The following is an 11,973-nucleotide window of genomic DNA, read 5'->3' on the forward strand; positions in this document are numbered from 1 at the left end:
CCCTCTTTAGTCCTTTAGCTTGTCCTTTTTCACATCCCTGAGCAGAGGCAGATTGCTGATCCCTACCCAACCACACACCCAAACCCCCATCCCAGGAGGTGAAACACCTGAATCAAGAGGGGGCACAGCTTTGCTCCTGATCCTGACCCATCCATGGGTCACCCATCCCCGGCTGCCCCTGGGCTCAGTGGCTTCAGGCTCTGGCTTTGACTTTGCACCTCTTTGGAGCCTCTTAATCACCATTCCCTTCCCACCATCTCTAGAACTCTCTAGAACCAGCTCAGCCCATCAGACAAAGGCTCCACCACCCCAAATCTCCGCGTTCAGGCTCTTGCCAGCCCCAACAGACCACACACCAGGTTGAATCCGAATGCAGGTTTTATTTTTTAATTCATCTTTCTCCATTTGAAGCTATTTTTTTTTAAGTTATACAAATGGCACTTACAAAAAAATAATAATAATAAAAAACAAACAAACCCAAAACTTAAATTTTCAGAGTGAGATGTTTTCAGAGAGTCACAACACCCGATAAGAGGAGACAGGAGAGATGTTTGACCTAATGTCACACGGGGGAGGCCGGAGCAGGGATGACACGGGTGGGGAGGAGGTGACACAGGGAGGGGTGAAGGCCAGCGAGGGTGTGTGTCACGTCACAGGGTCACACAGGGCTTCAAGACACTCGGTCCTTGGCGGGGCAGCGCGTCCCTGGGGCCGGGGGGCGCGGGCAGCCCCCGGTGTGAGCGCAGAGCCGAGGTAGAGTCCCAGCCAGGATCCCCTGCGCCCGCCAGGGACCCCAGCCCGGAGCTGTGCCCTGCGTGGGCACAGCCACTCGCTCTCCCAGCTGAATTTAGCACCAAGCTCCTGTGGAGGGGATCCCTCCTCGTGGCTTTAAGGCTGACGAGCCCCTGCCTGGGAGTAGGGACCAGCCCTGGTTTGGCACGGCAGCGATGCCGAGAGCACCCTTGGTGTGGGGTGGGACCAGCACTCCCCCTCTGCAGAGGGGGCCCACGCGGGAAAAGGCTCCTTGGTGTGTTTGTAGGGAGCAGAAACCGGCCCTGGGAAGGCCCCAAAGGATAAAGTGCCTTTCACCACCCTAAGGAACACGCAGCATCACCCTTACAGACAGCGTTAAACTCTAATGCAGACCTAGTACAGACAACAGCTGGTCACACAGTGCCATGGAGAGCATATATAAATAGAGACTAACAAAAATACTGTTTTGGTCTTTTTTTTTTCTTTTTTCCTTTTCCAGTAGGGTTGCAATTCATGAGAGCCCAGCCCAGGTGCCCTGGGGGTGGTGGGACCAGGAGCTGCCCCCTCGGGGTGCCCGCGGGAGCGGGCGCTTCCTAATTCAGCATTAGGTGTTCAGTGATTCGCTTCACTGTTCCAGTATTTTATGAGAGAGAAAAAAACAACATCGAAGGTACTGAGCAAATATCACTGTGCAAAGTTTGCTAAGGAACTTTTCTATTCTGTAAACCAAAATCTGCAGTTTATGCTTCCAGCCACTGCCCCGGGGAGATGATGTTGGCCAGCCCGGTTTCTCCCAGGACCAAAGCCCACTGGGGATGGGCTGGATGAAGCCCCCACCCTGGCACGGGCTGGCTCTGTGTCCCCCACGCCCTCCCTCCAGGCACAGCAGCAGGACCAGCCTCAGGGCAGGCTGGACCCACCATCAGGGTCTGGGATGCTCCTCCAGAGCCAGGAGCACAAGGAGGGGTGGAGGGACGGGAGCACGGGGCTCCATGAGATGAAAGGCTGAGGCTTTCCAGACAGGATCGCCCTGAAGAATCATTTCCAGGTGTTTGGGGAGGGGCAGCTTGCTGGCCCTTCCACAGGGACGTGCAGGCACGTGCCAGCCCCATCCCAGGGATGCTGTGATATGTAAGGTCACCTCTTACAGCTCAGCTGGGGATGAACCTGCCCCACAATCCAGGAGGGGAGAGAAGCTGCTGGGACCAGCCAGCTGAGCCAGCTGAGCCCAGCACCATCTCTCCACCTTGACTGGAGCAGGGCAGGACAGGATGGATGCTCCAGGGGACACTGGCAGCACAGGCTGAGGCTGTGCCAGTGCTGATATGGCAGAAGTGAGCACAGAGGTGATCTTATTCCCTTTTTTTAATTGAGGAGAGGAAAATCAACTACCTAAGGTGATGCTCAGGGCCAGGAGGGGGATACGGCCATTTCCAAGCCCAGCAAACCTGGAGGGAGGCAGGGAAGGGGGGATAGAGACAGACTCCTCTACAAAGCTATAGGCAGGCAGCCCCACCACTTTTCCAGTTCTTACAGGGATTCAGGGAGACCCACCTCCCACATAACGCACCAACTCTATGGCAGGAGGGAAGGGCAAGCCAGTCTGAAAATCCTGTTACAGAGAGGAGAAACAGAACCCAAAGGAAAAGAGGACAGGAAGGGAAAGAGAAGTTGGCAACGGGAGGTACCCTAAAGTGCATTAATACTCCCAGAGGGTGGAGGCGTCGATGGTGTCGGCCGATGCCTTGAGCACCCCGGCGTGGTCGCCCTTCAGGTATTTGCCGTTGATCTTGATGGCCACTTTGTTATAGTCGCAGAACTCAAAAAAGAAGTCCACGGGGGTGTCGCTGCTGCTGGTGACGGACGACTCGTTCCCCACCATCCAGTACTTGCCAGTGGTATCTGCAGGAGAGGGGACACGGTGGCCTCATGAGCCACGCCAAAGGCCACAACTACCCTGGGCACTCACCCTTGATGAGCCACCACGGGGACCCCAAGGGCCACCAGGCCCAGCCCTGGGGCACCCTGGGCACTCACCCTTGATGTTGTAGGCACCATCGTTGAACTCCAGCTGGAAGACGTCGTAGGAGGAGCGGTTGGAGTCCAGCGTGCCGGTGACCTTGCGGCAGCCGATGAAGCCGTGCTCGCCGCGCAGCACGATGATGGGCCTGTTGATCAGCTTCATCACGAAATGCTCCGTCTCTCCTGCGCCGAGGGGACACCGAGGGGACACCGAGGGGCTGTGAGAGCAGCCAGGGGGGCACAGAGACACACCCCAAAGCTGGCAGGCAGCGGGGAGGAGCAAGGGCTGTGCCCTCACCCATTTCTCACCCACACCGTCTGTTCCCGTCTCACAGCATATCACTAAGAGAACTTATTGCCTGAGCATCACCTGGAAGAAGAGCCCAGCTCTGGGGGGGCATTTTTCACCCCCTGCTGCCCCGGTGTGGGGTCCCCGAGGGTCCCTTACCCGCTGTCTCCATGGAGGCTGCCAGCTGCCCGTTCTTCTTTGCTGTCACGTATTTGCCGTTGGCAGCTTTCAGGGTGATGCGCTTGTCGCACCACTCGATGTCGAAGTAGCAGCTCGCGTTCCTGTGGGGCAGAGAGGACACTCAGGGGGGTGGCATGGAGGGGGACCCTGCCACCGCCCCCCTGCTGGCTCGGGAAGGGCCAGGCTGGACCAGGAGGGCCTGCTTCGATCTGTTTGTGCAGGATGAGCCGTGTTGTGGTGGCCATCCCGCTGGGAGCCCTCGCCCCGGGGGCAGGAGGCAGGCAGGCAGCCAAAGGCACTTCTGGGCTTTCCGCCTGGCTCTCAGGGTTGAACTGCAGGGCAAACATTTCGACAGCCCCAGCCGGCCAGGAAGGATTATGTGGCCCCAGGGACCTCCAGAGCATCGTGGGCGGCAAGCCCCGACCCATCCCTGGCTTTCCCAAAATGCTCTGCCTCTGCTGGGAAGCGTTTGGGAGCACCCAAGCTGGAAAATCCCTTGAATTCCCCTGGGAGGTGCAGAGGGTGCTCTGAAGGCCAGGCAGGGCCCTGAGGACTCACTTGGTGGAGGCTGTGGACTGGATGCCCCCGTTGGAGGTGAGGGTCCAGTACTTCCCGGTGTAGGTGCGGAAGGCGCATTTCTTGGTGTCCTTGTTGATCTCCAGCTGGTAGGTCTCCTGGTCACCCTCCTCGTCCTGGTTGGCTGAAAGGTCCATCCCTACAGACACCAGAGACAGAGGGAGTTGGGGGTGGGACCAGAACCCCCCTGCAGCAGGTCCAGGGGGAGGGCAGCCCAGGAAACCCAACTGAGGGGCTCCTGCTCCCTGGGTGAGCTTTGGTGGCTCCCAAATCCCTCCCATGACCTCCCCTCTGGCATTTGAGGTTCAAATCCAGGTTTTCATTTGGTTATTTGGTGGGCAGCCGTGAGCTTCCCCTCCTGACCCAGCAGCTCCATCACAATGAAGCAAAGTCCAGTGTGGATGTTTTATAAGGAAAGGGCTGCAGTTTTTCCCAAAGGTGACAGCCAGGTTTCTCAGCCCATTAGCAGAGGCCACTGCAGCACCCATGAATCCCAGCTCCTGGCATGTTTAAGGACCACGACAAGGTTTTTCATCCACAGCTGTCACATCCCACTGGGCACTGAGGTGTGCAGGGACAGGAGGCTCAGGAAAGCCCCAGGGCAGCCAAGCCTTTCCCTGACTCCCCAGAATCATCAGCACCAGCCAGCTCTGCAGCCAGGATGGCCCTTCCCTGTGCCCAAGGGACCAGAGGCAGCATTTCCACGCAGATGAGGATGCAGCTGCTCCTGGGGCCACCAGCCACAGCCCTGGGCCACTGCCAGCCACATGTGCATCCTCTGAGCCCCAGCAAACCTGCTTAGTCAGGGCTAGCAGGGCCAAAACTGCTCCAGAGCTCTCCAGCTTGGTGGATTTCAGCCTAAAAACACTTTGGGGATGAGAGCCACAAGCTGTGGCCAAAGCCAATGGCCGAGCTCTGTGCTGGGGTGCAGAGCTCAGCCCCACTACTGAGCTCAGTGAAACGGGAGTTCAGTGGAGCTGGATGAATTTTCCAGGGCCAAACACACCTGCATCCCTCCCTGCTGCAAAGGGGGGCACAGGGCTGGAGTGCACATTCTGTCTAGTTCTGGTCCTGTGACTAAAGTAGACTTGGAGTTGCTGGAGCAGGTCCAGAGAAGGGAAATGGAGCTGGGGAAAGAGCACAAGACTGATGAGGGAGCTGGGGTCTCCTGTTCAGCCCCTCACACCGCCACAATGCATCCCAGCCCCTGGGATGCTGGGATTTCTGGTACTGTGCAGCCACTGCAAGGGCTCCAGGCAGTCTTGGTGGCCCCACTGCTCTGGGGTCCCACAGCTGCACCCAGCTGTGCTGAAGGCTCAGCTCCCTGCAGCTCCACATCACCTATCCCTGTCTCTGTGTCTCCAATCTCCCATCCCAACACCAGGAGCAGCCTCTGCCTTGCATATCCATCACCCACCTTTCCCAAAAGGATCAGGCTTTGTTCCCAGAGGGATCAGGCTTTGTTCCCAAGGGGATCAGGCTTTGAAGGCTCCACTTTGTTGGCCAGAATTTTATCTCCCACACCCGAACGGGCCCACAGCTCCCACCGGCTCACAGCACCCCCCTCTCACCAGGCACCCCCCAGCACCTTTTGCAGCTCCCATCCCAGGAGGTGCTCGGTGTTCAGGGTGGGTGGGGTGTGGAACAGCCCAGTTTAGTGGGGGTGTCCCTGCCCATGATCCCAACCCAGCCATTCTGTGATTCCAGGGTTCTCCTGATGGACACACAACCACCCTTTGTGTGCTTTGCTCCCCAGGGTGTTTGGGCAAGGCAGGGGGTGCTGAGGGCCACCAGCCCAGCCCCATGGCCACGTCCTCAGCTCCCAGAGCCGTCCCAGAGCCGCCTCCTCCCAGCACTGCCGGGGGCTGAGCCGGCGGCTCTGGGAAGGAACATTTGGTTTTGATTTTGCATCCCCGGCTCCAGCCCCAACCCAGAGCTGTAAAACGGAGAGAGAGGGGCTCTGCAGGGGCTCACAGAGAGCCTGGGCTGCGGGGAGGTGACCCTGGGGGACACAGCCCGTGCCTCAAGGCTGGCAGCACCCCTGGGCCCCCCAGCCTGTGAGAACTGTGGTTTGTGGGGAGCAGGGACAGCGGTGCTTCCCCTCCATGACTTTTCTGGGAAGGACTCACTGACCTGCAGGGAGCAGGCTGGGCAGGGCCAGGGGATGCTGAGTGCCACAGACAGGACAGGGAGCGCCAGGAGCCCCCAAACGCTGCTCCCTGTCCCCAGAGCCCCCCAGCATGGAGCACAGGGCACACACCAGCCTCCATCCCCAACCCCTGCCTGCCCATTTTCCACACTCTGTGCACGGAGCTTTGGGAGCTCTGGCTTTCCCCACTGCCTGGAAGCAGCAGCAGCAGGAGGAGCAGGAGGGTCTCGCACAGCCCCCTCCCCAAAAGCAGCAGCTGGGGTTGGGTTACAGCGACTCAGCACAAAGGAATGCGCTGGGCTGGGGCAGGAGGAGGCTCAGAGGGCTGGAGCTGAGCTGGGGGGGCTGCAGGAGGCACGGGCTGTGTGTGAGGCTGCAGCACCGTGGGGTGATGTCCCCGTGTCCCCGTGGGGAGGACAGGCTGTCCCCACAGCCATCCCCCCCCCTGCTGTGGCCGCTCCCTCTGCAATCACGGATTAATTAACGCTCCTGGTAAATTCACAGTCTGGAGCTGGCGCGGCTCTTCCTGACCTTGAGGAAGCTGCTAATTACAGCTGGAGGCAGGAGGGGGGGTGAGCACACGGGGGCTGTGTGGGAGGGGGGCAGCTACGCCTGCACACCCCAAAATCCCCGGTGTGGGACGGCCTCGGGCTCTGTGTGAGCAGGGATCTTGGGGGGAATGTTGGGAAGGCTCAGGAATGTTCTCACCCCAGGGCTTCCCAATGCTGAGTCCCCAGGTCTGGGGTGCTCAGAGAGCAGCAAAGGGCTCCCCAAGCCCTCCAGGCCGGGGGGTTTGCAGGGCCGATGTGGAGCCCCCGCTGCTCTGAGCCAGGGCTGTGCATGGAGCAGGAGCCCCGTGGCCATCCCAGGGCAGGCACAAACCTCCCTGTCCTTCCTGCAGACCCGGGATTCTCTCTCTGGAGGAACCGAGCTTGATGTAGCTCGACCTCTACACCATGGGGAACTGCAGACCCAGCATGGGACAATTCAGGGCAGGCAGAAAAGTTTCCCTGTGCACTCAATTCACACAGAGTATCTCCTGTGGGCCATGCTGGGATGCTGCTGAGAGCCAGGGGATGAGCTCCATGGGGAGGAGCCTTTCCCATCCTCCAACTCTCCTTTCAAAAACCCCAAAACCCTAGCAGAAAACACCGAGCCCAGGTTGCCTGGATTGCTCCACAACCAGGGCTCAGCGCCCTGCAGAGCCCCCAGGGCAGGATTTCAGGGTTTCAGCATTTCAGGATGGGGCTGGGATGCTGTGCCCAGCACAGGTCGGGGCTGGGCTCCCTGCGGGCTCTGGCACCTGCACCCAGGGCTGCACCCACACCGTGCTCAGAGCCTGCTCCTGCCCCTCCCTGCCCTTCAGCCGGGCTCACACTGCAGAAATCCAACAGGCTTTTGTCTAAATCCAGCACCCTGCAGCTCCTCTGCTGAGGGTGCAGCTCTGCTGAGGGGTCACGGACAGGGGTGAAACATGAATTTCCTGAAAAACCCACTCCTCCTTCCCCGTGGATTTCCTGTGGCTTTGTGGTATCCCCCAAGTGTCAACAGGCCACTTGGCATCATCTCCGGATGAAAATCCCCATCCAAGCCTGCGTGCCCCCTGCCCTGGAGCCGCATCTTCCCGCCTTGCCGTGGCACGGAGATGAACTGGAGGGAGAAAATCCGGCTCAGCCCATGCCGGGAGGGCTCCTCCCCAGATCCCATTTCCTGCAATTCCTCACTCCCACCCTCTCCCCCATGGGTGTGGGGGCCAGGGGCACCCCTGGGCCGGGCAGGGCCACCGAGGGAAGGAGCAGAGCCCGCTCTGCCCCCGGGACCCCGCGCCCACAAAGCGCCTTTGTTGCCGCAGCCGGGCGAGAAAGGAGCCATTGAGCGGGAGGAGCCGCTCGCCCTGCTCGCTTTGGGGTGCAAACGGGAGATGGGAACGCTCAGGGAGCCCCGGGACCCTGCTGGGGCTGGAGGCAGGAGAGGGGGACCAGGGACACCCCCAGAGCTGCCCCGGGGCAGAGGCAGGGCTGGCACCCATCCCCTGCTGCCCCGGGGTGTTGGTGGGGTGGTCCGGGGATACAGGACGTGCTGGCAATGCCCGGGGTGTTCGTGTCATGCAGGGGATGCTGGCAACCCCGGGACAGGGAGGAGACGCCAGGCCAGGAGCTGACTTGGCACGGGTGGGACAGCGCCGTTCCAAAGCTGCATCCCGGCCAAGGGAACCGCAGAGGAACCCCACGGACCCATCCCTGCTCCTGCCACGGGGCACAAGGAGGGCAGCCACCGCCATCCCCGTTCCCTCCTTGGCTCCACACAGGAATAAGCTCCCTGTTCCCGCCAGGCCGTGCCGAGCTGCGGTCACTGCCAGCCCGCATCCCGCATCCCCCATCCCCGTGGCCCTGGGAGCCTCTGCCAGCAGCACGGCGCTTATCAGAAAAGGGAAAGGCTGTCTGGAAAGCGCTTCCTCCGACCGCTGTTTCTGCCGCCTCCTCGGCATCCCTTGGGACACAATGGGAGGAGGGTGAGCCCCACAAAGCGGCGGCTCCCCGCCTTTCACCGCCACCGGGAAGGATAAACCGGGTGGAAAGGGCTGCTCCGGCCAAAGCGGACTGGAGCGAGGATGTGCAGCCCCAGCGCGGCCCTTCGCGCTGTATTTTGCTTGGAAAGGGGCCGGGCACAGCCCAGGGCCCTCTGTTGCTGGGGAGATTTGTTCCCCCCCTTCCCGCTCCCCATCCCTTCCGAGGCAGACAAAGCCGGAGGCTCGGCCAGCAGCATTCCCACCATTCCCACCATTCCCGCCGCTCCATGGGGTCTCCGCCGCCACCGCTCCGTCCCTCATCTCCCCCCACCTCTGCTTTCCCCATCTCTGGTGACAAAGGGCTGCAGCAGCCCTTCCCCCCCGCGCTGCGGCAGCTCCCGCCATCCTCATCCTCCCGCCGCCATCCTCATCCTCCCGCCGCCATCCTCATCCTCCCGCCATCCTCATCCTCATCCTCCCGCCGCCGCCATCCTCTCCTGCCCTTCCCCAAATCCCCGTGCCTGGCCAAACAACCCCCGCTGCCCATCCTGGCAGAATTTATTGTTCATTTTTAATAGGTTGCTTTGCGGGATTTGCTCCCCGCACGGAGCCGCCCAGGCACGGATCGGGGTTAAGCAGCAACCTTGAAATACAACATATACACACCAAAAAAAATTCCCCGCTGTTCCTCCAGGCTTTGCTGCATGCTCGCACCCATCCCACGCCCGGCGTGCGCCGGCCTGACCTGGCGCGGCCCGATGAGCCCCGGGGCACCCAGGGCACACACCGGGGCACCCAGGGCACACACCGGGGCACCCAGGGGCACACACCGGGGCACCCAGGGGCACACACCGGGACCCCCGGGCAGAGCAGAGCAGGGATCCCCCATTTTCCAGGCTCGGGGCTGCGATGCCCGGTGGGCACTCAAGGGCGGCCCGGGCAGCTCCGGTTGTGACCGGGCACCCGAGGCGGGCGGGTGGCACCGTGGCCCCTCCGAGAGGATGGGGGCTCCGGAGGGACGGCGGCCTTCGTGCGGGGGGATGCGGCATGCGGGAGTTTTGGCAAAGCCCTTTATGTAACGCTGCTTCCCAGCCCCCCACCCATGGGATCTCCAGCCCCCCTTGGGACAACCAGAGCCCCCCAGAGGAGCCGCAGCCTCCCTGCTCCGCTGGGCACAGGGCACAGCCGTGCTCGGGGAGGGGGATGGCGGAGGCTTTGTTGGGCGAACAATGAGCTCCGAAGGAAGGAAGGCGAGGGATGCAGCCCTGCCTCCTTCGCGGCGAGGGAAGGCTCCATCCACACCCTGCCAGCCCCCTCCCCGTCCATCCCTGCACCCCATGCAGGCCCCTGCCCCCCCGGGCCCTGCGGGGGCGATGCTGCGGGGATGGGGGTGCGGAGGGGATGGGGGTGCAGAGGGATGGGGGTGCGGAGGGGATGGGGGTGCGGAGGGGATGGGGGAGCCGCACGGATGGGGGTGCGGAGGGGATGGGGGTGCGGAGGGGATGGGGGAGCCGCACGGATGGGGGAGCCGCACGGATGGGGGTTCCCGCAGGGATGCGGGCCCTGGGAAGGCGATGCCGGAGGGATGCGGGAGGGGGAAGGGGAAGGGATGTGGGAGGGATGCGGGGGGATCGCGATGGGGTTTGGGGGAGGGACCGCGGGCAGCCATGCTGAGGGGTGCAGGGGGAGATGGCGGCTGCAGGGGAGGGGAGTGAGAAGGAGTCTGAGCAGGGGGAAGGCGCCACCAGGGAGGCGATGGCAGGGGGATGCGGGGGGCGGCCTGTGGGGTGGCAGCCGAGGAAGGCAGCGGATGTGGGGGGTCGGGGGGGCCGTGCTGCGGGGGGAGCACTCCGAGGTGCCGATTCTGAGGGGATGCAGGGGAAGCGATGCCGGAGGGATGCAAGGGGCTGCTCGGGGCGGGCTATTCCCGAAGGACGCCGATGCCGGAGGGATCCAGGGGCTGCTCGCTGCTCCCATTCCCGAGGGATGCAGGAGCGCTCCCCGAGGCGGCCACAGCCCTGACACAGCCGAGGTGTCCCGTTCCCCCCATCCGCAGCCCCCATCCCCTCGTACCTTGCCGGGTGGAGACATTCCTATCGTTGCCGGCCCTCAGCACGACCTGCGGGCAGCTCTGCTCCAGGGCGAAGAGCTCGTCTTTGCCCACCTTGGCGCTCTTGCCCGCCTTGAGGGTGCCGCTGGGCCCCGAGGGGGCCAGGTAGCGGCCCTCCCCGTCTCGGAAGGCCACCTTTCCGCAGCGGAACTCCAGCGTGAAGGCGGTGCCGGGCTCGGCGGCGGGCACCAGGCGGCCGTCGCTGCGGAGCAGGCGGTGGTCGCAGCTCTGCAGGCTGTAGCGCTGATCCACGAACAGGAGGGTGATGAGCGCGTCCACGCCCCAGGGCACGTCGCGGTCCACGGCCAGCTCGTCGCGCCGGGGCCCCAGGTGCGCGTAGCGCTTGCGGGCCAGGCTGTACAGGTTGGCCTGGGGGTGCATGGCCAGGTGCACGCTCCATTTCTCGGCGGCGGACACGGCGGGGGCGAAGCAGGACAGGCGGTCCTCGGTGCCGCCGAAGAAGCGGCGGTGGGGCTCGGACTGCAGCGACCACCGCCCGTCGCCGTGGGCCAGCACCAGGAACCGGCAGTCGGGGCCCGGCTCCTCGCTGTCGCAGCTCACCCGCCCGTCCTTGTCGGCCGCCAGGTACCGGCCCAGGTGGCTCTTGAGCAGCACGGCGCTGGAGTCCTCCCCGTCCTGCTCCAGCGTCCAGATCTGCTTCTTCTTCATGCTGGCGGCCGAGGCGTTCACCTTGAAGCCGAACGCCTCCGCCGTCAGGTACCGGTTGCTGCAGTTGATCAGCCCGAACTGGATCTGCACCGGCTCCGCCGTCCCGTTCGCCGTCATCCTGCTCCCGCCGCCGACCGACACCGAGCGACCGACACCGAGCGAACGACACCGAGAGCCGCCGCCGCGCCCGCCCCGCCAACGCCGCCTTTATAGCGCGGGCTCGGCGCCGCCTCCCGCACCCCCCGCCCGCCGCCGGGGCCGCCCCGCCGCGACCCCCGCCCGCCCCCGCACCGCCCGGAGCCCCCGGCACGGCCCGAGCCCGCCAGGAGCCCCCGGAGCCCCGGACACCGCCCCCGCTCCCCCTGCCCCGAGTGACAAAGCCCCCGCGGATCGCGGGGTCCTCCCACGCTGCAGGACCCCCAGTGCTTCTTCCGTGCGGTTCAGGAGCCTCCCTGAGCTGGGGGACAGCCGCCAGGGCACGGCAGGAGCCCTCCCTGCATTCCCGGAGCCCCTCACAATGCCAGTCCGCACCTCATGGCAGGACTGCCCCAAGCACGGCAGGAGCCCCCTTGAAGTGTAAAACCTCCCCGTTAACTGGAAAACCCCAAGACCTTTCTCTGCATTTCAGGAGCATCCATGAATCGCAGGATCTCCTCCTCCAGCACAAGTTCAGCATGGAAAGGCCCCTCCAGGAAGGGGCCCCTTGAATTGAAGGG

The 11,973-nt window shown here is 63.2% G+C and overlaps 1 protein-coding gene across 1 annotated transcript; it reads right to left on the minus strand.

Annotated features, from left to right (window-relative positions):
* Positions 1–360: 360 nt before the first annotated feature.
* On the minus strand, positions 361–11,415 carry FSCN1 (fascin actin-bundling protein 1). The gene is made up of 5 exons (XM_059484708.1): positions 10,552–11,415; positions 3,803–3,959; positions 3,224–3,345; positions 2,791–2,958; positions 361–2,655 (listed from the first exon to the last, which is right to left on the minus strand). The coding sequence occupies exons 1-5, from the start codon at positions 11,372–11,374 to the stop codon at positions 2,453–2,455; spliced, it is 1,473 nt and encodes a 490-aa protein (XP_059340691.1). The 5' UTR covers positions 11,375–11,415; the 3' UTR covers positions 361–2,452.
* Positions 11,416–11,973: the final 558 nt, after the last annotated feature.

The sequence above is a fragment of the Ammospiza nelsoni genome, chromosome 17, assembly GCF_027579445.1.
Source record: "Ammospiza nelsoni isolate bAmmNel1 chromosome 17, bAmmNel1.pri, whole genome shotgun sequence".
Lineage (NCBI taxonomy): Eukaryota > Metazoa > Chordata > Aves > Passeriformes > Passerellidae > Ammospiza > Ammospiza nelsoni.

Coding starts and splice junctions, on each gene's coding strand:
- FSCN1 (XM_059484708.1), bottom strand. CDS start 11,374: ATGACGGCGAACGGGACGGCGGAGCCGGTGCAGATCCAGTTCGGGCTG. Junction 3,960..10,551: donor GAATGTCTCCACCCGGCAAG/GTACGAGGGGAT, acceptor TGGTGTCTGTAG/GGATGGACCTTTCAGCCAAC. Junction 2,959..3,223: donor AGCCTCCATGGAGACAGCGG/GTAAGGGACCCT, acceptor CCCTCGGCGCAG/GAGAGACGGAGCATTTCGTG.